The 26,792-nt window shown below is 45.5% G+C and overlaps 1 protein-coding gene across 2 annotated transcripts in view; it reads left to right on the top strand.

The window, feature by feature from the left end:
• Positions 1-26,792, top strand: part of HYAL2 (hyaluronidase 2) — a 60,815-nt gene that overhangs the window by 31,620 nt on the left and 2,403 nt on the right. For both annotated transcript variants that reach the window (XM_068251562.1, XM_068251561.1), the window contains exons 2-3: positions 7,399-8,354; positions 22,462-22,551. In XM_068251562.1, coding sequence (XP_068107663.1) covers positions 7,431-8,354; positions 22,462-22,551 — 1,014 coding nt within the window. In that variant the 5' untranslated portion in view covers positions 7,399-7,430. The remainder of the gene's footprint in view (positions 1-7,398; positions 8,355-22,461; positions 22,552-26,792) is intronic.

Raw genomic sequence — 26,792 nt, 5'->3', positions numbered from 1 at the left:
ACGTGTGGGCGAGCGGGGACACGGCAGGTACGCGTGGGGATGCGAAAGAGGTGATCCAGCGGCTAATCGAGCTAATCGTGTAGATCCGGCTTAAAGGTAGCTTTGCATAGATTGCACAGATGTGGCTCCCGTACATTTCCTAGACTCTGTACGGAGGTGGTCTATAAAACTCATACTTACCAAAGAAGCCTCTTCGACGCTGTTGCCGCTCACCACGAACCTTCCGGATGATCCGAGTGCGAGCAGGGTGCTTGCACAGTATCACTGAGCGGCTCATTACATGCATGCACGGCAATACTCGCACAGGTGCAATGGGGGGCAGTGGTAGCACAAAGGGGGACACTAGGGAAACATAGGTGGCAAATTGGGGAGACACGGGGGGGAGGGGGTAGAGAAAGTACAGGGGATAGAGGTGACAGTGTGAGGACAGAGGTGGCTCAGAGGGGACACGGAAGTCACAGGGGAACAGAGGTGGCACATTGGGGGACAGTGTTTCGACTTTTGGACAGATTCAGGTTAAGAATGTGGTCTACAGTCCCTATCTTGTTCATTAACTGGGAACTATCTGTACATTATAATGTAGTGCAACAAGCATAGGGCTTGATTCACTAAACCGTAGTAACTCAAATATCACACCTTATCAGAGTAGCATAGCGAGCACTACGAACTTATGCCTGCTAATTGGCAATGACACTCGTCCTGCCCTGAGCCCCTGCGGGATCGTAGTGCTCGCTGTGCTACTCTGATAAGGCGTGTTAACTTTGATAAGGTGTGATATTTGAGTTATCACGGCTTAGTGAATCAAGCCCATAGAGTGAATGCACTCTGAGGGCTGGTGCACACCAGAGCGGCTCTGGAGCGTTTTTTAAAACGCTTGCAGGTGGAATACCGCTTGGCTAATGAAAGTGAATGGGATGGTGCACACCAGAGCGGATCGTTTTTTCCACAAACGCAAACTCGGGGGCTGCAGCATTTTTTTAGATTTCTGAGGCGTTTCTGCCTCAATGTTAAAGTATAGAAAAGTGGAAAGCCGCTCTGAAAAATGCTAGATCAGAGCGGTTTTCCAGGCTTTTTTTTACAGAAGCTGTTCAGTAACTGCTTTTACTGTAACAATATTTGTAATCTGCAACACAAACACTCCAAAAAATGCTAGGCATGTTTACAAAACATCTCTAAACATGCCTAGAATCGCTCTATGGCCTAGTGCACACCAGAGCGGTTCTGCTGTGATATGCGATCCGCTTGCGGGTGCGGATCCGCTAGGGTAATGTATTTCAATGGGCTGGTGCACACCAGAGCGGTAGGCGTTTTGCAGAAACGCATACTCCCGGGCTGCTGCAGATTTCTGATTGCGGATGCGTTTCTGCCTCAATGTTAAGTATAGGAAAAACGCAAACCGCTCTGAAAAACGGCACTTCAGAGCGGTTTTCTAGGCGTTTTTTGTTACAGTAGCTGTTCAGTAACAGCTTTACTGTAACAATGCATGAAATCTACTACACCAAAAACGCTTCACAAAACCGCAAAATGCTAGCTGAAACGCTACAGAAAAAGAAAAAGCGTTTCAAAATCTGCTAGCATTTTGTGGATCTGCTAGCGTTTTTTGGCGTGCACCAGGCCTATCTTCTTCAAAAACCTCTAGCGTTTTGCAGATCTGCTGGAGGTTTTTGCTGTGCACTGGGCCTCAACTGGGTCCCCCTGTTCACCAGTTTCTCATGTAAGGATGAGTAGACGCACCTGAATATATACATGACTGACACCAACTACAGAAGCTTATACAGTAACGTAGGAAAACACAATGCAAAGGAGGTGAAACACACCCTGCAGCGGAGGAAGCTCACATGACACATTACAATGAAATGTCTTTTGCTTCATTTGCAGGGATGAGCTTGCCTGTAATGGAAACTCTCACAATAATAGCTGCAGAATAAGGTGTGTGTGGGGGGGTGTCTTATACTGGCTAAACATAGCTGCCCAATAAGATGCAAAACATTCTGTCTTGCATGCAGATTTAATGCAGCATGGAATTGGGTCATTTCCAAGCTTCCAAGCTGCATACAGTTTAAAGAGACACTGAAGTCTCTAAAAAAATCATCTTTTTTTTATAATAAAATCCTGCGTTTTATGACAGCCCTACCTAAACGGCCGCATCCCCGCCACTCTAATCTAACTAAATCCCCCCTCCCCCCCCAAACTCCCTGGGGGGCAATCCGGGAAGCGCTTTGGTGAGAGGCAGAGCTATGAGCTGCAGCTCTGCCTCTCAGCGCGTCTGTCAGTCCGGATCGCCGCCTCTCCCCCGCCCCTCTCAGTCTTCCTTCACTGAGAGGGGCAGAGGAGAGGTGGAGATCCGCCACTGACAGACGCGCTGAGAGGCAGAGCTGCAGCTCATAGCTCTGCCTCACACTGAAGCGCTGCCCAGATTGCCCCCCGGGGAGTTTGGGGGGATTTAGTTAGAGCAGCGGGGATGCGGCAGTTTAGGTAGGGCTGTCATATTACACAGGATTTTATTATAAAAAGATGATTTTTTAGAGACTTCAGAGTCTCTTTAAGGCCTGGAACCCACTACAAAACGCTATCGCTAATCGCAATCGCTAGCGCCTTGTATGAGCGGTTTGCAAGCGATTTCATGAGCGGTTTCAGGAGCAATTTTAAAAATAGTATTCAATTTTCCAGCGGTTGTGTAGCAATTAGCGTTTTAATTCTGATTGGTCCTTTCAATTTTAATTTTGTTTTAGTGTGCAGCAAAATCGCTCTGTGCAGGTTTTGATGAGCGATTACGCCAGCGTCTATATACTTTACATTGCAGAAACGCTAATCGCTAAACGCAAAAAATGCTGCATGTCCTGCGTTTTGCAATTTGGTAATCACAATCGCTCCAGTGGAATTTGGCCCATCCATTAACATCAGCTGAGCGTTTAGGGAAATCGCTAGCAGTTTGAATCGCTCCCTAAACGCTCAGAAAATCGTTCTAGTGGGTTTGAGCCCTCAATCTGCATGCAAGCTGGAATTATTGTACATCTCTATGGCAAACATGCTTGTGGGTATTAGTCCTACATACACATACACCCCCTATTTCTTCCTATGACATGTAATCTTCATCCCTAACTTTATCTCTGATTGAAATCACTACAGTTGTTCGCACACCACAACTACCACCAACAAACCTGTCTCATTTCCTTTTTTCCATCCCATATGCTTTTACTGTTCTTTCGGGCAGGTTTTACATTCTTTAGATCAGATGCTACTTAGTGCTGGAAGTGTACTGGTTAAGGGAAAGGTTCGAATCCTGGCTAGGGTCAGTACCTATTCAGTAAGAAGTCCTTGGGAAAGACTTCATCACACTACACAGCGCGTCCTTAGTGTCTGTAGCTTTTGATCGCTTTGAGTCCAACACGAGAAAAGTGCCCAGTGTCAGACTGGGAGGTGGTAAAGCTGAGGGACTTCACTGGCTGCCCAAGCAGAAGTAATCAGGTGTTGCTGCTCACAGTCAAGACCTGCTGCAGGTTTCTATTGGGAGTGATAACACAGGGTTTCTGCTGCTTGGCCAGCAGGTGGATTATCCCAGCTTTTCCACCTCCCAGTCCGATACTGATAACAAGCAGATACAAGTCAAGAACTGTTTCTTCTCCATTGCTGTTCAGGAATACATGTTTGAAATGGAGAAGGTTTTGGGTTGTAGTGTTATTGTCTGGATTCACTACATTTTTTTTCATACGTCCAAGTTTTGATTCCGATTAAAAAACTTAGCAGTATGCAGTATGTTTTTGATTGGAATCAAAAATTGGATCAGATAAAAAATAGGAATCTCATGTAGTGTGCAAGAGTCCTCAACCAGATCCGGCCCGGCGTCATGCCGTAGGCAGTGTGGAACGCTGGCCTTCTTCTGGAATCCAGTCAGACGAGTGTGATTGCGCACATGAGGTGGGGAGTGTCACATATGGACCAAACCTGTCAGGAGTGACTAATAGTGTCAGCTGGGCAAGGAAGCAGATTTGAGCAGTCTGAAACAGGAAAATGGTGACAGCATTACAAGTACAGGGGTTTTACTATAACTTTTTTGTCACTTATTTTCCAAATAAGTGTAAGGTGGAAAAATGCCTGAAGTTAGAGGGATATGGAGGCTGACATTTAGGCCCCATTCTCACCTGGAATCTCGAATCACTCGTGATTAGCGCTAGCATTTTTGGGTTTTACCGCGATTAGCATGGTAAAATCACTATAAACGCTCGCAATTTTTGAGCGATCACGATTAGCACTTTTTAGCATTCTAATCGCGATTGCTCTAAAATCACGGTAAAATGCTGCATGCAGCGCTGTCGATTGGCAGCAATCGTGGCAGTGAGATCACTGCCATATGGTTAATATTGCGCTAGCATTTTAAAAAGCTCTAGCGATCACTGGTGATTACCAGTAATCACCTCAGTGAGAACGGACCCTTATTTAAATTTAAACAATAGCAGTTGCCGGCTGTCCTGCTGATCCTCTAATACTTTTATCTGTACATGCAGCTGATTGGTAGCGTTCGGTAATGTTTGACACGGGGGACATCACCCAGGGCCAAAATTCATCTCATGTCACACCTGCGGACGTCAACCGCCATTCTCCACAAGGGGGGATGTCTGGACACTGCTCATGCCAGTGGATGGGAGCAGCTGACAGTAGGTGAATTCACTGCCTTCAGCTACCCATGGAAAAGAGGCCTAAATGACTTCTGAGGGGTTTTCCTTTAGCATCACAGAGGAACAACACACATAGATTGCCACCCAGTGTGCTAAACAGTCCACATAGAGATTATCAATAGATTTCAGCATGAAATCTACTGAAACCGCGTACTAACGCGGTAATCCCTGAAGGCCTGTTTTGTGTGCTGCCGCCAGTCCACGGGCGTACGAGAGGAATCGGTGCAGGAGACTTGGGTGCAGGATACAGCCTGTATGGCTTATCCTGCTCCTGCACAAATTCCCATCGATGTTAAATACTATTCCCCCTCCAGGCCGCCATGGATAGTGGGGGAATGAAATAAATCGGCTTCCAGCGATTGCTGGAGGCCGAATTATTGTGTTTTATAAGTAACTTCATCTCCGTTTTCTGACGGCGCTGAAGTTGCTCACTGCTGCGTCCAAGTCTCCTGCGCTGGAATGAAAGTGTTCGGTCACAGTGTGAAACGGCCTAAAGGCTATAGGCCATCGATCTAACACCGCTCCCCAATCAATTGAGATTTTCAGGCCGATTGTAATTTCGATCAATATTGGGTTTTTGGGGTTTTTTTTTTTACTAAAATGTATGAAATTATGATTCTAGGTTCCAACAGGTTTTATGATTCGACTGGGACAAACAGTTGTTTCCTACTCCTGTAACATATTGATCAATGATTTGCACATGCACACATGTCCAATCGCTTAATAAATCATTAAGACAATTATTTATCCCTTGTTTCCGATTGGTCTGTAGATAATTATACCCCCTGGATCTCTGTTTCAGGAGACAAAAAAAAAAAAAAAAACAGATTGTCTATACATTGCTCTGTAATATCTGTGTGGGTAAGTCTGCACATAATAGTTTAGGCATGGGTGCTTGCTGGCAATCCATTAGCAGATTAAAATTCTGTGTCTGGTCAGGTTTGCATGGCCGCTTAGGCCTGGTGCACACCAGAGAAGTTTTTCTGAGCGTTTTGAGTTTTTAAATCTGCTGCTAATGTTATCCTATGTGTCTGTGCACACTGGAGCAATGAGGTTTTGTAAAAAAAAAAACCCATAGCATTACATTGGGAAGAGCTTTTAGGGCTGGTGCACACCAAAACCCGCTAGCAGATCCGCAAAATGCTAGCAGATTTTGAAACGCTTTTTCTTCTTTTTCTGTAGCGTTTCAGCTAGCGTTTTGCGGTTTTGTCTAGCGGTTTTGGTGTAGTAGATTTCCTGTATTGTTACAGTAAAGCTGTTACTGAACAGCTACTGTAACAAAAACCGCCTGGCAAACCGCTCTGAAGTGCCGTTTTTCAGAGCGGTTTGCGTTTTTCCTATACTTAACATTGAGGCAGAAACGCATCCGCAATCCAAAAAATGCCTCACCCAGGCATTTTTCGTTTCTGCAAAACGCCTCCCGCTCTGGTGTGCACCACCCCATTGAGATACATTGACCAAGCAGATCCGCAGCCGCAAGCGGATCTGAAAACGCCCAAAAAGCCGCTCGGTGTGCACCAGCCCTTAGTGGTTTCAAAAGCTCTTCCCAATGTAATGCTATGGGTTTTTTTTTTACAAAACCTCATTGCTCCAGTGTGCACAGACACATAGGATAACATTAGCAGCAGATTTAAAAACTCAAAACGCTCAGAAAAACTCCTCTGGTGTGCACCAGGCCTTAAAGTGGACCTGAACTTTTGCACAGGACAGAAGGAAAACAGAGAAATGCACCCTGTATGTATTTGGAGAGTGTAGCCCGTTTAATTCCCCCTCATCTGTGTCTAATCATAAGTTGTAATTTGATCCTCCCCTGTCACATGACTGCCTATGGCAGATAAGCAGATAAGCCCATTTGAAAGCACGGCTGTAAACAATATGTCTGCTTCCATGAATCAGGAAGTAGAAGCTGTACAGATTTATTTTAGGATGTTTTTTGTTTAAAGGTTATTATCTTTTAGAGCAGAGAGGAGAAGTGAGAAGTTAAAAAGAGAGATCAAGAAATTATTGATATTTGCCGTGTAATTTGTTTGTGTTGTTTGGTCCACAATCAGCCTACATGTAATCATCTTTACTACTGGCAGACATAGAAAAAAAACATACAGCACCAACTGCCATTATCTATAACCAAACCCACTAACAATGGGATAGGCTAAACTTTTTTTTTTCTTTTAAATAGATATACATATATGATATGACAGAGGGAGATACTGGTTACTTGGCAGTTGGAAACACAATGCAACAAGGCTCACGGACAGGAAACTGGCAGGACCTAGGTCCTGAAATGACACCAGGGGAGGGGTTTCACCATAAAATGAGCCATACAGACCCTCCTGATGATCTATTTGAGAAAAATGGTAAAGATTTCTCATGGGAAAGGAGGTACCAGCTACTGATTGGAATGAATTTCAACCCTTGTTTACAGTTCCTCTTTATTTGTCCTTGCTGTTGTCATTACTTGACAGACTTATACCTGGAAGTGTTGGTCAGAACATGCATGTTTTGAGTTCTTCAAAGGCTAAAACAAGAAGCAGAAATGAGACTTGATGACATGATCTTTTTAATGGCCAGCAAGCCAATTAGACAGTACAAATCTATCTCACACACACACAGAATCACCAGACCTGGGTAGAGTCTTATCAGTAAGAGAGGCGTGTTATGCGGAGGTTGTTATGCAAACCTTCACAGGTTTAATATTAATATTTTTTCTCTCTCGCCCCTATAGGTCTTTCCAGGCCCACTTCCCAGTTTTCCAGGATGACGACCGGCCTAGCGCTCTTCTATGTCCTGTGGTTTCTCTTTGTCATCTTGGCTGATGGTCAGTCAGACAAACCCACAATGCGACCTGTATTCAGCACCCGCCCTTTCATGGTGGCCTGGAATGCACCCACTCAGGACTGCAAACCACGCTTTGATGTGTCTCTTGATCTTCGACTCTTTGACCTCAGCGCAACTCCTATCCAGGGCTTCACAAATCAAAACCTCACTATGTTCTACAAGGAGAGGCTGGGCCTTTATCCTTACATTGATGATCACAACGTGTCCTTCAGTGGAGGTGTGCCCCAAAATGCTAGTCTGCAGGCTCACCTGGATCGTATGCCAGAAGGGATTAGGCAGTACATTCGATCCACTGAAAAAGATGGGCTGGCAGTCATTGATTGGGAGGAGTGGCGGCCCATCTGGGTGAGGAACTGGAAAACAAAGGACATCTATAGGCAGGTGTCGCGGCAGCTGGTTGCTTCTCGTCATCCCAGCTGGCCACTGGACGAGGTGGCAAAACAAGCACTATATGAGTTTGAGAACTCTGCACGTGAGTTCATGGCGATGACACTACGATATGCTAAAAACGAACGACCTCGCCAGCTCTGGGGATACTACCTTTTCCCGGATTGCTACAACCATGACTACCATACCAACTGGAGCTCTTACACCGGCAAGTGCCCCGATGTGGAAATGTCTCGCAACGACCAACTGAGGTGGTTGTGGGAGGAGAGTACAGCTCTTTATCCATCCATCTACCTGGATCCAGTTCTAAAGTCTTCCTCTAACGGCCTGAAATTTGTTTACTATCGAGTAAAAGAAGCCATGAGGATAGCCTACAAACACCATCAGGATTATTCCCTTCCCGTCTTTGCTTACAGCCGCCCTACCTACATTAAACAGCTTGACCTCCTCTCTATGGTAAGATAATCTCAGCTCACCTTGCACAACTACCGCCCGAATATAAAGATAGTTGTTTGATTAAAGCACAAGTCAAGTAGCAAACATAGCATTTTTTGGATAGGGATTCAGTTGTCCTCCATTCTCTGTGCTGAAAACCAGTTACCCGGTTAACTAGTTACCTTGCCATTTTGAAAGACAGGAAATTAAAGACGTCATCATTTTTAATGTGGTTTTAACCTTAATTAAAAATGATATATTTAATTAAAAAATGTAACCCTTCCCTGCTAATCAGTTAGGGTGCCCATATTGCGGGCAATAATTTTAATGACTCAGAAGAGAATTTGTGCCGCAATATGGCTGCCCAATCAATCCTTTGATTAATTTCTGTCTAAAATCAGTTGAATGGATTGATGGGGAATGATTGAAAATTTTGGTCGAAAGAGCTTGATCAGGTGTTCGGCAGTAATAGGGTTCCATATTACTACAACTAACAGGCTCCTGGCCGGTGCCTCCTCCAAATGTATATGTCCCTTCCCATGCTCCGTACTATCTGCCAGCGTGACTCTACTTCAGGGCTTTTCAACCCTATCCTCAAATACCACCAAACAGTGCATGTTTTGAGGAAATCCAATCAGCTCTGCTGAAACACTAATTACCTCACCTGTGAATGTTTGTGGGTTTCTGCAAAACATGCACTGTTGGTGGTACTTCAGGACAGGGTTGAAAAGCCCTGCTCTACTTCACCACATGTACAGAGTCAAATGGTAGGATTATTTCTGGCAGTGGCGCTAGGACAATTTCCAATCTGGTGACAGATCGACGGGTGTATGCTGTCTGTGTCCTTGCTAGGCATATTGACCCCCTTTTCCTGTCAGGATAGGAAGGTAAATTCTCCTTGATGGGGGCACAGATAGCAATAAAACAAGAGATTTTCCTTTCAACACTTTCCTAAGTATGTTTTGTGCAATTGAGCTGTAGGATATCGCAGAAAGTATTATGTTTTCCTCGTCTTCTGTTTTACGTTGACACCTACTTGTAGCTAAAGCTCATCCATTTTTTGTTGTTGTTTATAAACCAGGGAAGGGTTATATTCTTTGTCCAGTTTTTAGTGTTCTTATGTGCCTGCTGGAGGTTTCCCCTGACTCCCTACCACAGAAAATGTGAAACCTTCCCAGCAGGCACACAGAAATCAGTAAAAACTAGAAAGGGGTTCAGATCTCTCCAGTCAGGTGTGAGCTGCTCCATAGAGGACATCCTATACAACTCTCTGAAGACAAGCAGTGGGCCAACTCTTACAGATGCAGGATCAAATTTTTCTCAATGTACTAGAGACTTTATTAATGTCTGTGTAACAGCTGGCAAACGTGGCACCACAGATAGTGCTTAGTTGTGTTGCAGAATAATTCTGCCTATCAACTCTCTACCCATACAGTCCTATGGGCCTGTTCACAGTACTGCACATGTAACCGATCGTGTTATTCTAACTCCCTGCATGCAGGCTTTGCATTAAAGTCTATGTCCAGTCTCCATTACAGTGCACACTTATTTTAATGCATGAATTATGCAATGGACCACAGTGAATCTAACCAAGATTGACCATATGTTGGTAAATTAAGCCCGTTTCACATAAGCACTAAAAACAGTCCATTTAGCAGAGCCAGATCCTGACGGAAGTGAATGGATCCTATGTGAGGGCTCGTTTCCACTATTGCGGTGCGGAATCGCCTGGATTCCACCGCTCATGAAATCACATGCGTTTTTTGCCGCGAATTCGCATAGGTGAGGGTATATGCGATTTTAACCATGTCACTGCCTGTGTGAATTTACATTGGTACCTATGCGAATTCGCGGCAAAAAACGCATGGGGAAATCGCATGCGATTTCCCTATTAAATACATTGCATGCGATTCGCATGCATTCCACTCGCAGGCGAATTCTGCGGCTCTTTTGTGCGTTTTTTCACCGCTGAAAAAAAACGTACCTCAACAACACTACAGTGGAAACAGGCCCATCCACTTGCACTACATGTGCGAATCCGCATGCGTTGGACGCATGCAGATTCGCGATAGGGGAAACGAGCCCTTAATCAAAAGGATTCGTTCGCATTGCTCATTTAGTACGGATCTGATAGGCACGTTCCACCGAACAGACCGCAAGTTTGGGGAGGCTGTGATTAATCCAGAGCGACTTCACCGTGTGCTAAGAAAATGGATCAAAAACTGTTGCCCAATAAAAACAGATCAGTTTTTGATCTGTCTAGTGTGAACCAGGCCTAAGTGGCAGATCAGGTAAAAGATTGATAGCTTCCAGACATCAGTGTCACTTGACAGGCAGCCTATTGGGCCAAAGTGCAGGGATCTCGTCCTACAAAGTGAATCAACCCCCAAGTCAGCTAGCTAATTGTACAAGCTGTTAGTCGGTATTTCTCCTGACTGGCTCTCGGGGAAATTGCTGATGTTGCTGAAACCCAAGTAAAGCTGAAGACATGTGTGACACTTCCGCTGCCCGGCAGATCAACTGTGTACACATCACCATGGCAATAGGGATGTGAGCCCTCTGCTGCACATGTGCACTGTCCCAGTTTGAAACATATTGTATGGCTCTCACGGAATTACATATTAAAATATATGGCATTTATGGCTCTCTCAGCCAAAAAGGTTCCTGACCCTTGATTTAGCGTGTGTAAGGCAGCCCTGATTCATTGGCAAGTGATGCGGACTACCGTATCATGTCGTCAGAGTGCCGGCCGAGACCATTGTTGCTCTCCAGCTCCATGCCGCTCTGTTAATCGCAATCAGCCCTTCAGAACTTGGCTCTGAACTTTCATCCAGAGAAAACACCCCCCACCCCTGTGGGTGACAGTAATTTTGCATGTGTACATACATTAAGTGGCTCCCACCCTAGGCCTGCAGTCATATCGACTGCTGTGATAGAACAGTGGTCCGTCCAAGCCTCCAGCGTCAGTGTTAAGCTGCTCAGTTCTGTACTGACAAAAATTATTTGTCTGTTTTTTTTTTTTTTTTTTTTTTTTTTAACTCTGTCAAAGCAATTTGTCTCCCTCCTGAGCTGTGTTTACATCTTGTGTGCTAACCCCAATTCTGGGCACGACTTGGGTCGTGCTTGGCGAATAAAAACCTTTTCTGATTTTTCTTAAAGGGAACCTGAAGCCAGAGGGATGTAGAGTCTGACATATTTATTTCCTTTTAAACAATGTAGATTGCCTGGCTGTCCTGCTGATCCTCTGCCTTTAATACTTTTAGCCATAGACCCTGAACAAGCATGCGGATCAGGTGCCTTTGACTGAAGTCTGGCTGGATTAGCTGCATGCTTGTTTCAGGTGTGTGATTCATACACTACTGCAGTGCAGCCAAAGAGATCAGCAGGATAGCCAGGCAACTGGTATTGCTTAAAAGGAACTAAACATGGCAGCCTCACTTTAGGTTCCCTTTAAGGCCTGGGATTCAATGCAGATTACTGATTGCAGTCGCAATGGCTCAGTGTTTTTGCTATTGTTTTGTAAAGCAACTTCAACAGCGATTCCCATCTTTTTTTTTTTTTTTTTTTTTTTTGTAGCAATTTTATTTTAGTGCTGGTGATTACAAAAGAAATTGATATTATAATTTACATTTTTTTTACTTGAGGTTCCGATAGTAAAATTGACGCAAAATCTATTTTGTTACAGCAATTTTGTAGTGATCCTATACTTTAAATCGATCCTGCAGATAGAGCGATTTTTTGGGGGGGGGGGGGGGGGGTTTGGGGGGGGGGCGGCAATGTGATCCCAAATCAGTGTGTCCTAGGTCTGAGGCTTAGGTATCAGTGAAATTGCAAGTGAGTTTTAAAGAGACTGAAGCGAAAAAGAGTTGAATGTGTAGTACGGATAATTACTAGAAGATTAGTAGCAAAGAAAATATTCTCATATTTTTGTTTTTAGTTATATAGTGTTTTTTTTTTCATAACATTGCATCATTCTCTAATATTTGCAGTTTACACACTACTCAGCAATCTATATAATAAAACCCTAATGTTCCTGCGTCCGTCCCTGTGTCAGTGCTTTTTTGCACTGCGCATGTGCAGGGACAGACGCAGAGACACTGCAGAGAGCCGGAGGGGGCCAGAATGGGCGGGTGTGTGCATGCGGTGGACATCCGCACGGCGGTATTAGTGACAGATTTAGCCCTAAGTCACTAGTTCTAAATGTTTTTACAGAGCAGGCAAGTGAACTATTGACCTGTCCTCTGGAGAGAAAAAGAAAATACAGTGCCAGACACTTGAGATAACAAGCTTCAGAAGACAGAGTGTAACGATTTTGTGTCAGCAAAAGGCAGAATTCTGATTATTAGGTGATCTGCAGTATCCCCTATAATGCAGATATATACCTGATTATAAGGTGATCTGCAGAATCACCTATAATACTGGTATATCAGAAGCTGCTGTGACAACAAATACAGATGGTGTAATAGGTGTAGTGCTTGGTGCAACAATAGTACTGATAGGTATGACAATGCCACACCAGAGGAGCTGGTGGGCAGTATTAGTACCAAGCCCCTCACCAGAGAATAGGCCCCTCTGATGAGAGTAGAGTAGTCAGACTAGCAGAGTTTGGCAACAGACTGGCAGATATGGTACAAAGTCAGAAAACAGAGACAAGAAGGTTATAACAGGCAGAGTCGGCAACTAGATCAGATGGGTAGAAGTACAAAATCACTGAGAGTAAGAATAGTCAGAACGAGCAAGAGTCATAACAGATAATACAATATTCGATTATAATAATGGCTATCAATTCTTCCTATGCTGTGTGAAATCCCCGGTTTCCTCCCGGATCAAAACACACCGGATCTATCTAAGGTCTGAGCGCTAACACGAAGTATTCGCAACAGCAGACAAGTTGCCACTGAATCCGCCGTGCTTAAGAAGCGGAGGAGTCCCCTGAGGCACGCCCACCGCACTTCCCCAATCACAGGGGCGTAGCAACAGGGGGTGCAGCGGTAGCGACCGCATCGGGGCCCTTGGGCCAGAGGGGCCCCGAATGGCCCTCCCTCAACTACAGTATTAGCTCTCTATTGGTCCTGTGCTCATAATAATCATTTATATATATATACTTTGAATAGTGGTAATCATTAACAAACTATTCCCCATCCCCTTCTTGCACCTCTGACATTGTAGTTGCCATTGGCAGCTTTTAGTGCGCCGTTTCAATTGCTATGTATAGAGTGCATGGGGGGCCCCATTGTAAAACTTGCATCGGGGCCCACAGCTCCTTAGCTACGCCACTGCCCAATCAGCAGCAGCAAACGTACCCAATGACATCAGCCGGTCAGCTGACGCGCCTCCTCCTGGCATAAAGATCCTGACGGTGAGCACGCGCACGCACTAATGCAACCCTGTGAGCAGCAGAGACACCCGACCTCGGCGTACCAGACGCCTGAGGTGCGGGAAGACTGGCGGGCAGAGAATCAGAAGCAGCTGCGGTGGAAACGCCATCCACCGCTGCTGCCACAGCACTACTCCTCCCAGCACCCCTGTGAGCAGCAGAGACACTCGTCCTCGGCGTGCTAGACGCCCGAGGTGCGGAAAGACTGGCAGGCAGTGAATCAGAAGCAGCTGCGGTGGTAACACCATCCACCGCCGCTGCCATGTTGCTATTCATTACACAGAGCTCTCTGCGACTTTGAAAGTCGTGGATCTCAATGGCTTTTTTTTGCATAGATAACAACTGGAGTTTCTCAACTCTTCCTGTACTGCAGGGTTCCCCAAACGTTTTGGGTCGAGGGCCAGGTCAACATACTTCAGACTGCTGGGGGGCCGGAGTATACATAAAATGATGTAGAAATCTTTGCGGGCCAGACAGTGAAGCTTACCCATGTGAGAACCTGCAGTCTAATTGGACAGTAGTGTCACCTGATGTGGAATTTGATTGGAAACCAGCGAATTACTGCTTTCTGGCTTCTATGTGGATGGGTGGTGCCAGCACTGCTATTCTATATGCGGACCACCAATATTTAAAAATGTAGCTGACCGCATCTATAAGTAATACATTTGGTGTGTGGGGGCCGGTAAAGGCCATATTCGGTTCGCGGGCCTTAGTTCGAGGACCACTGCTGTACTGGAAACAATATTATACTTGTATCTCTTTTCCTGATGTTTAATTTCTTAGCTGTACTACACATACAAATCATTAGAGCATAATTTTTTCTTTTCGCTTCAGTGTCTCTTTAATCCCCGCATTGTCATGTGCTTTTTGTAAGCACGGCAAACTATGGGGTGGTGCTAAAACACATGTATAACTCATAAGGAAACCATGGTTGTGCTGTGCACCAGATAAGATAATTGCCACATTCTCTGTGTACACTGCCCTGAAACTACACAGTAGACATGTCAGCCGAAACAATTGTTTATGGATAACTGATTTGGAAATGAGTCGTGAGTACAGGTGTCCCCCAGTGACACTGGTGTCACTGATGGTGATCCGTGACGTTTATTTACTAATGGCCTGACCTCCTCTACTATAGTCCCCACAGCTGCACCTCTTACATGTCCCCTCCCCATTCATAGAACAGAACAGGCTGCCAAGCAGTATGTCTGTGCAGTGATCATTCCCTGTGTTATCAGCACTTGGAATGAATCTATGGAGTTAATTTACAACTGTAAGAGAGTTGACAGTTTCAAAATACATTATTCAAATAAATTTACTCTGAGTGTAAGCACAACGTAACAGTTTAAACTATACATAGTGAAGTTGACATACCAGTAACTTAACAATGCAATAAAATAAGCATATCACATTATTGGAGTAGCACTTCAAGGCCTAATTGTCCTTGTTACCACCAGTGATAACGATGAGAAGACTGTCCATCAATCTCTCCCACTCTTCACACTGACAGATGCAACTTTCCAAGTGGCCAACACAGCGTATGCAAAACAAAAGAAAATAGACCCAGTAGCGTAACTCTGTATGCAGGATTTATACCACCACCTTCACCGGGTCTTCAAATCTGTATACTTTGATGGACAGTCTTCTTGTTACCACCAGTGACAACGATGAGAAGACTGTCCATCAATCTCTCCCACTCTTCACAGTGTGGGGTGTCCGGCTCACATTTGGTGTAAAAAGTATACAGATTTGAAGACCCGGTGAAGGTGGTGGTATAAATCCTGCATACAGAGTTACGCAAGTGTCAAGAACAAAGCGGGTTGGCACTACTATGGGAGCGGGTACTCTGCAGTGGTCATTGGTCCCTCTTCCAGCTGAGCGTGCTCTGGTGATAGAATATATGTTGTAACAGGAGGACAGAACACTGAAGAAACCGGCACTGCTGAAAAGCTGTGTTTTAATGAAGCGTTTGGTCGTAGTACAAAAACATGCAGTGAGGCAATCGCAATGCTGCAGTGATACAGTTATAAAAACAATCAGGAGGGATACCTTGTGGTGCGGTGGGTGCCGGGTGGTTCTAAGCCTAAGAACCACCCGGCACCCACCGCACCACAAGGTATCCCTCCTGATTGTTTTTATAACTGTATCACTGCAGCATTGCGATTGCCTCACTGCATGTTTTTGTACTACGACCAAACGCTTCATTAAAACACAGCTTTTCAGCAGTGCCGGTTTCTTCAGTGTTCTGTCCTCCTGTTACAACATACAGAGTTACGCTACTGGGTCTATTTTCTTTTGTTTTGCATACGCTGTGTTGGCCACTTGGAAAGTTGCATCTGTCAGTGTGAAGAGTGGGAGAGATTGATGGACAGTCTTCTCATCGTTATCACTGGTGGTAACAAGGACAATTAGGCCTTGAAGCGCTACTCCTGTTGTTTTATATAGAACTACCAATTCATCATATTGTTGGGGAGAGCGCTCCATAGATTGTGCAATATTGATTTCTATTTCATTTCCAGGAGCGCACACCTATTGGTATTGAATATCACATTATTGGTTGAGGCCTTATTTAAGTTAATTTAAGCACACTTAAAGAGAAACCGTAACCAAGAATTGAACGTCATCCCAATCAGTAGCTGATACCCCCTTTCCCATGAGAAATCTATTCCTTTTCTCAAATGGATCATCAGGGGGCTTTGTATGGCTGATTTTGTGGTGAAACCCCTCCCACAAATGTCAGCGTCTCACATAACTGAGGTACTGACATCACACTGTGGGAGCCTTGTTGCATTGTGGGACATAATAGCTGTTTACAACTGCCAAAAAAAAGCAAGCAGCATCGGTGACATTACTTGCCAGCAGTAAAAATATCACCATGTGATAAATGTCATAATAAAAATCAGGGAGAGGAAAGATTTTACAATGAGCAAACACTGACTGAACCATTTATACATAATTATTGTAAAAAATAAAGCACTTTTTTATTACATTATTTTCACTGGAGTTCCACTTTAAGTATCAGTACATTTACAAATAAACTTAACTGCAGCACAGTGAGATCTGATTGGTTGCTGAGACTGAAGCAATCTGCTTATTGAGTAATACAAATTGAGGCTGCATGTCGCAGTGAAAACTTTTCAGATGCCCAACCCCGGGCGGGAATTTGCCCCGCCTCCACACAACGTGGGTCGAAGTGATTCTTTAGAAGTAGGAATGGAATGAATCGAATGGGAATTTCAGCTAAAGGAAAGGGCACATCCGTGCTAACTGGAAACCTTTCTGATTAACCCCTTCCTCCCCCAGTGTCTGCATACAGCACAAGGCTGTGTGTATACGGTCACAGCTCTGTTTGCACTGTATGGATGTACCAGCACAACCCACATGTTGTACTTTCCCAGCGCTGCACTTTTCTACATAAAGGTATAATGAGATCTATACCTGATGATTCAGGGGACACTGTTTGTCTGGTTATGTGATGCACCTGAAGTGACTGCACTTTACTGCTTCCTTCTTTTTCTGCGATTATACAGGTTAGGGTGAGCATCTGAGGTGTCCCACAGTGCATCACTGCTGAATATGCAAATCACCCTTTCAAAGATAACCAGGCCTGGTTTTACTTTACAGAAGCCTATAGGCACAGATGTCCTGGCACCTTAGATTTTGCTCTCCATAAACCTACAAACCCCTGCCAAACCGCATTGCAAGTGTGCTGGCTGTCCCAACTGTCACTTCTCCCTTACTTCCCTTGCCCGTCATAGGCAGCTACAGATTCCCTCTTAGTATTAGGTACCCAGAAGTACCCTCAGTATTAAAGAGACACTGAAGCGAAAAAAAAAGATATTATGATTTGTATGTGTATTACAACTAAGAAATAAAACATTAACCTATTTTGGTTCCTGGACGTAGAAACTACGTCCAGGAACCATGCACGCTACCGCGCGCTCCTGTGGCCGATCGTGCACGCGCACTCCTGGCCGCGGATCAATGTATCCGGCTATGGTGCCCGATCACTGATTCCTCGCCCCCGCTGAAAAAGCAACAGCTTCTCTCGGAAACTGTGCTTTTTCTGGCTGTTCCCTCCCCGATGCGTCAATCTAAGCGTGTGTTACGCTTAGAGTGATGTCATGTAAACAAACTCATGGCCACCATCTTGTGGCCAAAAAGCAATACTACAACTGAAAGTAAAAAAAAATAAAAAATTAACACACATTTACATTGTTTCGGCCTCTTGCCGTCATCAGGGAAAGCAAGAGGCCGAAACCGGTTGGATTAAGAACGAGCAAATAGTGTATGCAGTGCCGATGGTGATGTACTATTAGTACCATTAGTACCACTTTGGTGGGATGCGGTGATAGCCAAGTGGGTCCTAAAGGATTTAGGACCCACAGAAGTGAGTGCTGTATATTTTACTTTGCTTTTCTGGATTAAAGTTTGACTTGAGATTTCATAACATTGAGGAAGTTTCTGTTTGTCTGCTTATGTTCCCCTGCTTGGAGTGTCTAGTACAATATAGATAGAGGACTCCTGAGAAGCAGTGTGAACCTGAATGGGATAACATTGAGGAAGTTTCTGTTTGTCTGCTTATGTTCCCCTGCTTGGAGTGTCTAGTACAATATAGAGGACTGCTGAGAAGCAGTGTGAACCTGAATGGGATTACAGCGCAGCTTGTCGAAATCCGGCCCTGGGGACAACAAAGGGACATTTAGCATATTCAGCAGTGATGCACTGTGGGACATCTCAGATGCTGCTCACTGCAACCTGAACAATTACAAATACCTTTTTGTTTTAAGAAGGCAAACTTCTGTTTTGCATAGCATTTTAGTAAGCTTTTTAGAGCATTTTTGGTCTTTTAACCCCTTACACACTCCTAGGAGTTCTAGTTCACCATGAGCTCGCTGGGCCATCTGTGACTCTGTCTTTTCTAAGTAATTGAAACCAGTCTTCTTGCGTGTCTGAGATTTTATCTCAGCAGTTGTTGGGTAGGGATGGTGTTGCCCAATTAGCAGACGTATTGTAAGGGAATGATTTATATATCTGCGCATGCAATACTGTCTTGGAAATATGGAGCAACAGACTGCAAAAAAGGGCAGATCATTAAAATGAATCTTCTGGTAAGTGTTATAATAATAACTTACACTATGACTCATTGAGAATACAGTGACAGCAGCTTCTCTTGTATGTTACAGAAGTAGTGCTTTATACACTACCCAAGAAAGCTGTCTGCCATCTCACTGAGCTGGTTTCCATTCCTGGATCTCGTCTCCTTCCTGTTGTCGGGACATACTGAGGCTTTCTCATTATTTTATTTACTAGTGTAGGAATTGTGTGTCAGAGTTGCTCCCCCTCCCCCCATAAAAACATTTTGTGGCTCAAGGCAAGAGCACTGGCTATACTTGCGTCCCTTTTTAGTAAGGTTAGGAAGGGCTCAGAGGAGATGGTAGCTAGGCTCTTGGATGCCCACCAGGCCCTAGGCACCTGCCCACGATGCCTCGAGGGTGATCTTGCTCTGTTGTACACTCACCCATGTGTAAATTCTGCATGCTTACACAACGAATCACATGATCTCCAGGGTGGTCTCAGGAAAGCAACACCAGATTACTCATGTTGAATGATCTGTGTGCTTGTCTACATCTGTACTGGCAGATCATAACTTCAGTATCCTGCTTGATTTATCTTGGCACAGTGATCCCAGCAATGAGATTATAATGCAGATCCATTTTTTTAACCCTTTTATGAGCTAACACCTAAAACTTGCATGATCCAGGCAGAACTGTTTTTAGCCATTGTTTTGCCATAATACACAATCTCCACTTAACGTCTACTGCATAAACTTCTAAACTTCATTGGACAAAAAAGCTTATGGGCAGGAGTAGAACATTTAAAAATGAACCGAGCACAATTTTTTGCACGCAGGGCATCTTGGTAGCCTATTAAAAATGCATTCTAACAATGTGGTTCTTTACTAAAAATAAATATTTTTACATTTAAGGGCTCATTCACACTTACAGATGCAAAATGCTAGGGATTAACGCTAGAGTTTTGCGCCGGCGATTTTTACACGATTAACGCATAGAAATCACTGGAAATTTTCAATTCTTTTGAGTGATTGGAATTCTGATTGAAATACATTGCAATCGCTCAAAAAATGCAAAAGCAAATTGCTGCTTGTAGCATGTTTTGCATTCAGCACTAATTGCTATCGGTTTTTAAAGTGCTAGCGCAATGTAAACTATAAGGCAGGGTTCTCACTGCTGGCGATTCGCAATCACGGGGATTTGGCAATTAGCAGCAAAAGTGTGCTAATCGCCTGAGTGTGAACAGCATGCATTTATTATTGCCCTACTTCAGCCAGACTGCAGACCACACAAAGAGAAAGAGCTAAGAGATAAGGGTTGCAGTAATTAGCAGTAGCAATAAGCAAACAAAAGGACAATGTACTTCAAAAGATTTGGAGAGTCACACTTAATTACCTTCACACCTTCCCCTGGATAAATAAGGGGGGGGGGGGGGGGGGGGGAGTATGGCAGCTCCTCAGCTATTAAAAACCAGGACAAACTGCAGAAAAAGAAAGCTGCTTGGATCACTTTGAGGGGTAGTTCTTAATTTTAACATTCATACACAAAAACCTGATACAATTCTGGTTTGGTGAATATTGACCAGAGGTGTTTCTCAATCAATAAAGAACTTCTATAAAACCATTAAAGCTTAGTTAGCACATTTAGAACACCAGCAATACAGAATCAGAATCAAGTTTATTTCGCCAAGTACAACGTGAGTCGTACCCGGAATTGGTTTTGGCACAAACAGGGTCGGTGATGGTACAATAGCAGCATGGTGCGTTTAGCATACAATATATACATACAGTACATACATACATACATACATACATACAGGTATATACAGTAAATACATACAGTAGGTACAGTGCAATACAAGGCATAGAGATATAGCATAGATAGAGTGGTGTGTGAGAGATGAACCCGGGGGTAGGACCAGGGGGGTAATCCGCTGCCGTCCATGGCACTCAAAACGCTTTGCAGCGATGCTTTGAATCAGATGCCCCCCAGTCTGACCCTAGGAAAGAGACAAAGAGAGGAGAGGGAAAAAGAGGTGAGTCTCCTTAGGATTGTGGCGTAACCTGGTCGGTCAAGTTAGTGTCCCGCTGGCTGGCTGCATCGCTTTGTCTTCTGTTGAGACTGGTGCCCGATGTTAGGGGATGTGTCTGCTGCGGATCCTGGTGGGCCTTGGAGTGGCTGGGGGCTGTATTGGACCTGCTGCTGGGGCCCTGGACTGAGACTGTGGCTTGATGGAGTGCTGGTCAGTCCCCTGGGGCAGGTTGTGTGACCTGAGCAGCAGCGGCGGATAAGGGACACAGCAGTGATGGTGGACAAGATGGTGGCAGCAGGCTCTAGGCAGAGGGCTCCAGGATGGAAGCTAGGGCTCCAACGTTAACAGGCAGCATGTGGCCGCATCCGCCCCTCTGCGGTGGTGAGGCAGTCCCTGTGCCTTTAATTGCGGGCGGCGTCCTTGGTTCCCCTGGCAGCGGCGGTGTAGCTGCCCACGTGGCGGCCCTGTGCGTGTAGGAGCCAGGGAGTACCGTGCATGCAGTCGGCAGTGGGGCGAGGCGGACCGTTCCCTGGCCACAGCCAGCTCCGATGACAAGTGTGTCCTGTCCTCCCCAGAGCCGCCGCATCAGCGCCTGTCCCTCTGCGGTGGTTGAGAGGCCTGTGTGTGGTCCTTAGCCAGCCTGGATGCGGCGATGCGGAGGCGGCGATGCAATGGCGGCGATCCGGGGTCCTTAGCCCAGCCTGGATGCGGCGATGCGGAGGCGGCGATGCAATGGCGGCGATCCGGAGTCCTTAGCCCAGCCTGGATGCGGCGATGCGGAGGCGGCGATCCGGGGTCCTTAGCCCAGCGTGTCCAGGCTCCCCAGGATGGGGAGAGCAGGGGGAACTCCTCCGACCTCCCGGCATAGGTGAGCCACAGAGGGAAGGGGGGAAAAAGTATGAAGAGCCGGAGCCCTGTGGCCCGAGGCGTCCTACTCAGGCACCACTGTTTTCCTAAGCAAGTCACCACAGTTATGCTAACCAGGGATACCAAATTAGATTTCAACCAGTTGCTGTACGGCTTTGTATTGTAACATACTTAAAGAAGAACTGTAGTGAAAATAACATAATGAATAAAATTGCTCATCTTTTTACAATATTCATTTATAAATGCATTTTTTACCCATTGTAAAATCTTCTCCCTGATTCACATTCTGAAATGTATCACTGGTGGCGACAGCTTTAGTTCTATTTGTAACAATAAAGTCCAGCGGAACACGTGGGCACTTGTTTTTACACTGATGTGCAATAAATACAGGCTATCCTTGCTTGTGCCCAAGTGTTTTGCTGAACTAAAGTTGTCGCCACCAGTGATACATGGAGGCACAGCACTCCAATTGGAAGCCTACACATACAGTGTGGTTTGTTTCTCAGTGATCCTAGTGAGTGCGGAGAGTGCTTGGTTTGCACCGTTTCTTGAAAGTTCGACAGCTTTAGTTCTGCCAGGTGATCTGTACGAAATGTTCGTTACTGAGAGTTCTATGCACAGAGAGAGAGAGATTGCAGTTGGAAAAATATGTTCTTTTCCACAATGCAACAAGGTTCACACAGAGCAAACTGTCAGGACCATGGTCATGACATCACACTGTGGGAGTGGTTGGGTGGAAATAATTATAATACTGACCTTGCATTTTTATACCCTCAGATGGACCTTATTTCCACCATTGGAGAGAGTGCAGCACAGGGAGCAGCTGGGACCATATTCTGGGGTGATGCCGAGTACAACAAGAACAAGGTGAGTGTTCCTGTTCATAGCAAGTGTTCCATGTTCTGATCCGGAATCTGGTCCTGCTAACAGGCCCAGCATGTTTCCTCTCTTATGCTGTCATTATAAACTTTGCTTAAAGTGCAACCAAGGTGAGAAGGAATATGGAGGCTGTCATCATATTTTTTTTCCTTTTAACTACCTGCCAACTGCCTAATGCCGATGAGCGTGGCCGCGGCTCTGTTTTGCAGGAGATCGCGTGCAGGCTGCGCGCGCATCTCCTGCTCAAGGGGCGGAGCTCCGCCCCGCCTTCAGTCTCCGAGTGGCGATTTCGCTGTCTATTTACATGTACAGCGCTGCAATCAGCAGCAGCGCTGTACTGGGGACAGCCGTGTGACACAGCTGACAAGCGATCGGCTCTCATAGGCAGAAGCCTATGACAGCTGATCGCCGTGACTGGCTGGTTGGGGGGGAGGGAGGGATTTGAAAAAAAAAAAAATAATAATAATAAATAGGAATAAATAATGACAAAAAAAAAGATATAAATATTTATTTGGGAAAAAAAAAAATTGGGGGGCGATCAGACCCCACCAACAGAGAGGAAAAAAAATAAAATAATAATAAATAGGAAAAAATGACAAAAAAATATTTATTTAACAAAAATAAATAAACAACTTGAGGGCGATCAGACCTCTGTTGGTGGGGGGAAAAGGGGGGGGGGGAAATCACTCATGTGCTGTGTTGTGCGGCCCTGCAGCTTGGCCTTAAAGCTGCAGTGGCCATCTTAGTAAAAATGTGCCTGGTCTTTAGGGGGGTTTGCCACTGTGGTCCTCAAGTGGTTAAACAATGCATATTGCTTGGCTTTCCCTCCTGCTCTTCTGCCTCTAATACTTCTAGGGTAAGCTTATATTAACAATAGTTATATTTTGCCACTCTCCTATACATAAGAAACGTAAAAAGCATTCACTTTCTGGCATGTGCTGTTCTTCATGTATAATTATTTAAGCCTGTTAAATAGGCCTGGATTTACATCACAGGAGCCTATAGGCACAGATGTCCTGGCACACTAGACTCCGCCCTCCATGAATCTACAAACCCAGCTGAAGCGCACCACAAGTGTGCTGGCTGGTCCAGCGGCCACTTCACCCTTACTACTTTTACCTGTCATAGGTAGCTACAGGTGTCCCTTAGCATTAGGCAGCCAAACGTACCTTTAATATTTAGTAGCTAGAGGTGCCCCCGACTGAAGGGAGATATCATCAGTGGAATGGCGAGAGCTGAGTCAGTAACCTTGTTTGCGATAAACTCCGAGACTCTAAATATGGAAGGAGGGAGGCACTAGGGGAGGGAATTGAGCCGCCTTTCCATCATCAGGCGCCTGTAGGCAGGGCCGGTTCAAGTAACAATTGGGCCCTAGGGCAAAATTAGCCTGGGCCCCCCCCCCCAACAGACACCTCCGACCAAAAAACACCATTAGAGGCCCTTTGTTGCAGCCAAATTTCCCTCCTGGGCCCCTGAGCTGGCTGCTGACCCTCCCCCAATCACCTCTTAACTTAACAGACTCTGCAGAGTCCCTGGGGAGCAACAGTTAATATGGGGGAGGGACACCTTGAGGGCCCCTACAGGCTCTGGGGCAATTTCCCATTTTTTTCCTATGGTAGCTCCGGCCCCGTGACAGTTAATAATGGCGCACAGCGCCAGGGGAATACAAAGGGCGCCCCATAGACTTACATTATATAACGCTATTTAGCGTTATAAGTGTTAAAAAATGGCGCAGGCAGTGTGCCTTACACTTATAACGCTAAATAGCGTTATAATTGTTCAAGAATGCAGCGGGGGTCGGGGGAGGAGAGAGTCAGCGGGACACTGGAGGGCATAGGCAGCGGGGAGGATGTGTGCAGAAGCATACGTTACCTTGTCCCGGCCGCCGATCGCTCCTTCCCTCCGCTCCTGCACTTCTTCCATTCGTTTACTGTAGTCCTGCAGCCGGCCAATCGCCATGTGGCTTCAGTCTCCGCATGCTGATTGGCCGGCTGCGGGACTACAGCAAACGAATGGAAGGAGCGGAGGGAAGGAGCGATCACTGGCCCAGGATAAGGTAACGTATGCTTCTGCATACATCCGCTGCCTATGCCCTCTAGTCTCCCGCTGCCTCTCTCCCCCAGCCCTGCATGTTTATCATGGCGCACCGCTCTGCAATCAATGTAGCATAAAACGAAATTTACCGTTTTATTGTATTTACATTAAAACGGTAAATAGCGTTTTATGATACATTTATCGGCAGAACGGTGCGCCATTTTTCTCCCTGCGCCATTTTCGGAGGGATGCCTCCGGCCCTGCCTGTAGGCACATGCCTACAGTGCCTTATGGTAAATCTGGCCCTGCTATTAAATCCCAATCTCCTTTCCACCCAATGTAAACAATTGGGCGCCATGCTGCCGTGCATCTACAACTGCAAAGTAGGCACAGCTCCTTTTTGTTCTCTGTGGTATCCAGGTCTACACTGCGGCTCGTGCATGGGCACTAGTAAGAATAGCGCTCTTAGCCATGGTTTGAATTTAAAGAGGATCTGTATGAAACCCCCCCCCCTCCCCCGGGGGGTACTTATCTTGGGAGGGGGAAGCCTCTGGATCCCAATGAGGCTTCCCCCAGTCTCCTAAGCCTCATGGATCCAACGCTGGCTCCACCGAAACCACAGCAGACAAGGATATTTACCTTCCCCGGCTCCAGCTCAGGCGCAGTAGTGGGCTTCCAATCGGGCTCAGGCGGAAATAGCCGAGCCCGATTGTGTACACTCCACTGCACAGGTACGGTTTGCCTGTGCAGTAGAGCCGACCCGATTGGGCTCTGCTATTTCTGCCTGAGCCTGATCTGGAACCCGCTACTGCGCCTGCACTGGATCACGGTAGGTAAATCTATCTGGTGGGGGGGTCTAACCGATGTTCTTTAACCTGGAGCCTGCCTTACTAGTACCCTCCAAGTTAGGGATCACTGTGCAATACATGCCGAACACAGATATGAGAGTGACATGAACTAAGAGAGAGTTGTGTCCGCTTGAACATCACCTGAAGTAACAAGGTCCACATTAAAGGTTGAGGGCCCAACACAATCTGAGTACGAGTGAGCTACTGGAACAAATCACGCATGGACTAGACACGAAAATCTGGATTTGATAGAATGCCACCACAACAGTACAGACATTATATGAGAGAAGATACATAAAACTTATGAGGGGACTATGGATGAAAAAAAAAACGACATCCATGTTAAATGATAAATAGTTACCCAACACTTATTGATAAATAAGCTTCTCTCAGTTTGAGATAGACTAACTTATGCATTACACTCCAGAAGCAAGAAGAATGAGAACTGGATGTGCAGCCAAAACCTGAAGGTGGAACTTCACTATTAACTACCCCGCCCCCTCCTGTTGCAGATCACAGCAGGTGAGGTGATAGAAGAAACAAAAGAATAAACTAGCAACAGTTAATATTTGAGACTTATTACCAAGGGTCAGGGGAGTAGTTCCACCAGACAGCATGCTGGGAGATGCCAATAAACCATAATGTCAATCTCTGCTACTACCATGGCTGAAACTAATTAAATGGCATACAACCATTGAAATACTGAAAATGATTTGCTGCTTGTTCAAGTAGAACAGCGGTATAACACCTGGCTGCTGGGAAAGTACAAGGGCCTGACTCCAGCCATAGAAACTGCTAAACCAAGACTTGCAGCACTGGGTTACTGATTAAGGAGATATATCTGAGAGGTCAGAAAGAAGCATGCCCTGTTCTCCAATTAACCGGGATGGTTAATTGGAGAACAGGGCATGCTTCTTTACTCCCAGCTTCTAAGCAACAGCGCAGTAAAGTAGTTGCCAACAAGAGAAAATAAGCAGTACTGGAAGTACATTAAGGAGATAGAGAAGACAACGGCAATCTCCAGGAACAGAAATCCATGACCATCTCAGTAGCAAAAATCCAGCAGCATGGTCAAGATCATGAATAGCTAGATTGCATCTGATCTGGACATGATTTATAGCTACTGGATAAAGTAACTAGTGACAGTACACATATGCATGGCTGCATACATGAATCAGCTGCTAGCACCAGGCTCCCACCCAGATAGACCAACTCAGGGAAGGACAGTGCTGATCATGAAGGATCCTCACAAAGGAACTGTACCATCCAACCACTGGCTGGTAACCTGTTCCCCACAACATGGAAAGTCTTATAAGGCACCGTAGCCACCAAGCTGCATGACAATAT

The sequence above is a fragment of the Hyperolius riggenbachi genome, chromosome 9 (assembly GCF_040937935.1).
Source record: "Hyperolius riggenbachi isolate aHypRig1 chromosome 9, aHypRig1.pri, whole genome shotgun sequence".
Taxonomy (NCBI): Eukaryota; Metazoa; Chordata; class Amphibia; order Anura; family Hyperoliidae; genus Hyperolius; species Hyperolius riggenbachi.
The sequence above is the reverse complement of the archived record's forward strand: the minus strand, read 5'-3'. Positions and strand labels throughout refer to the sequence as shown.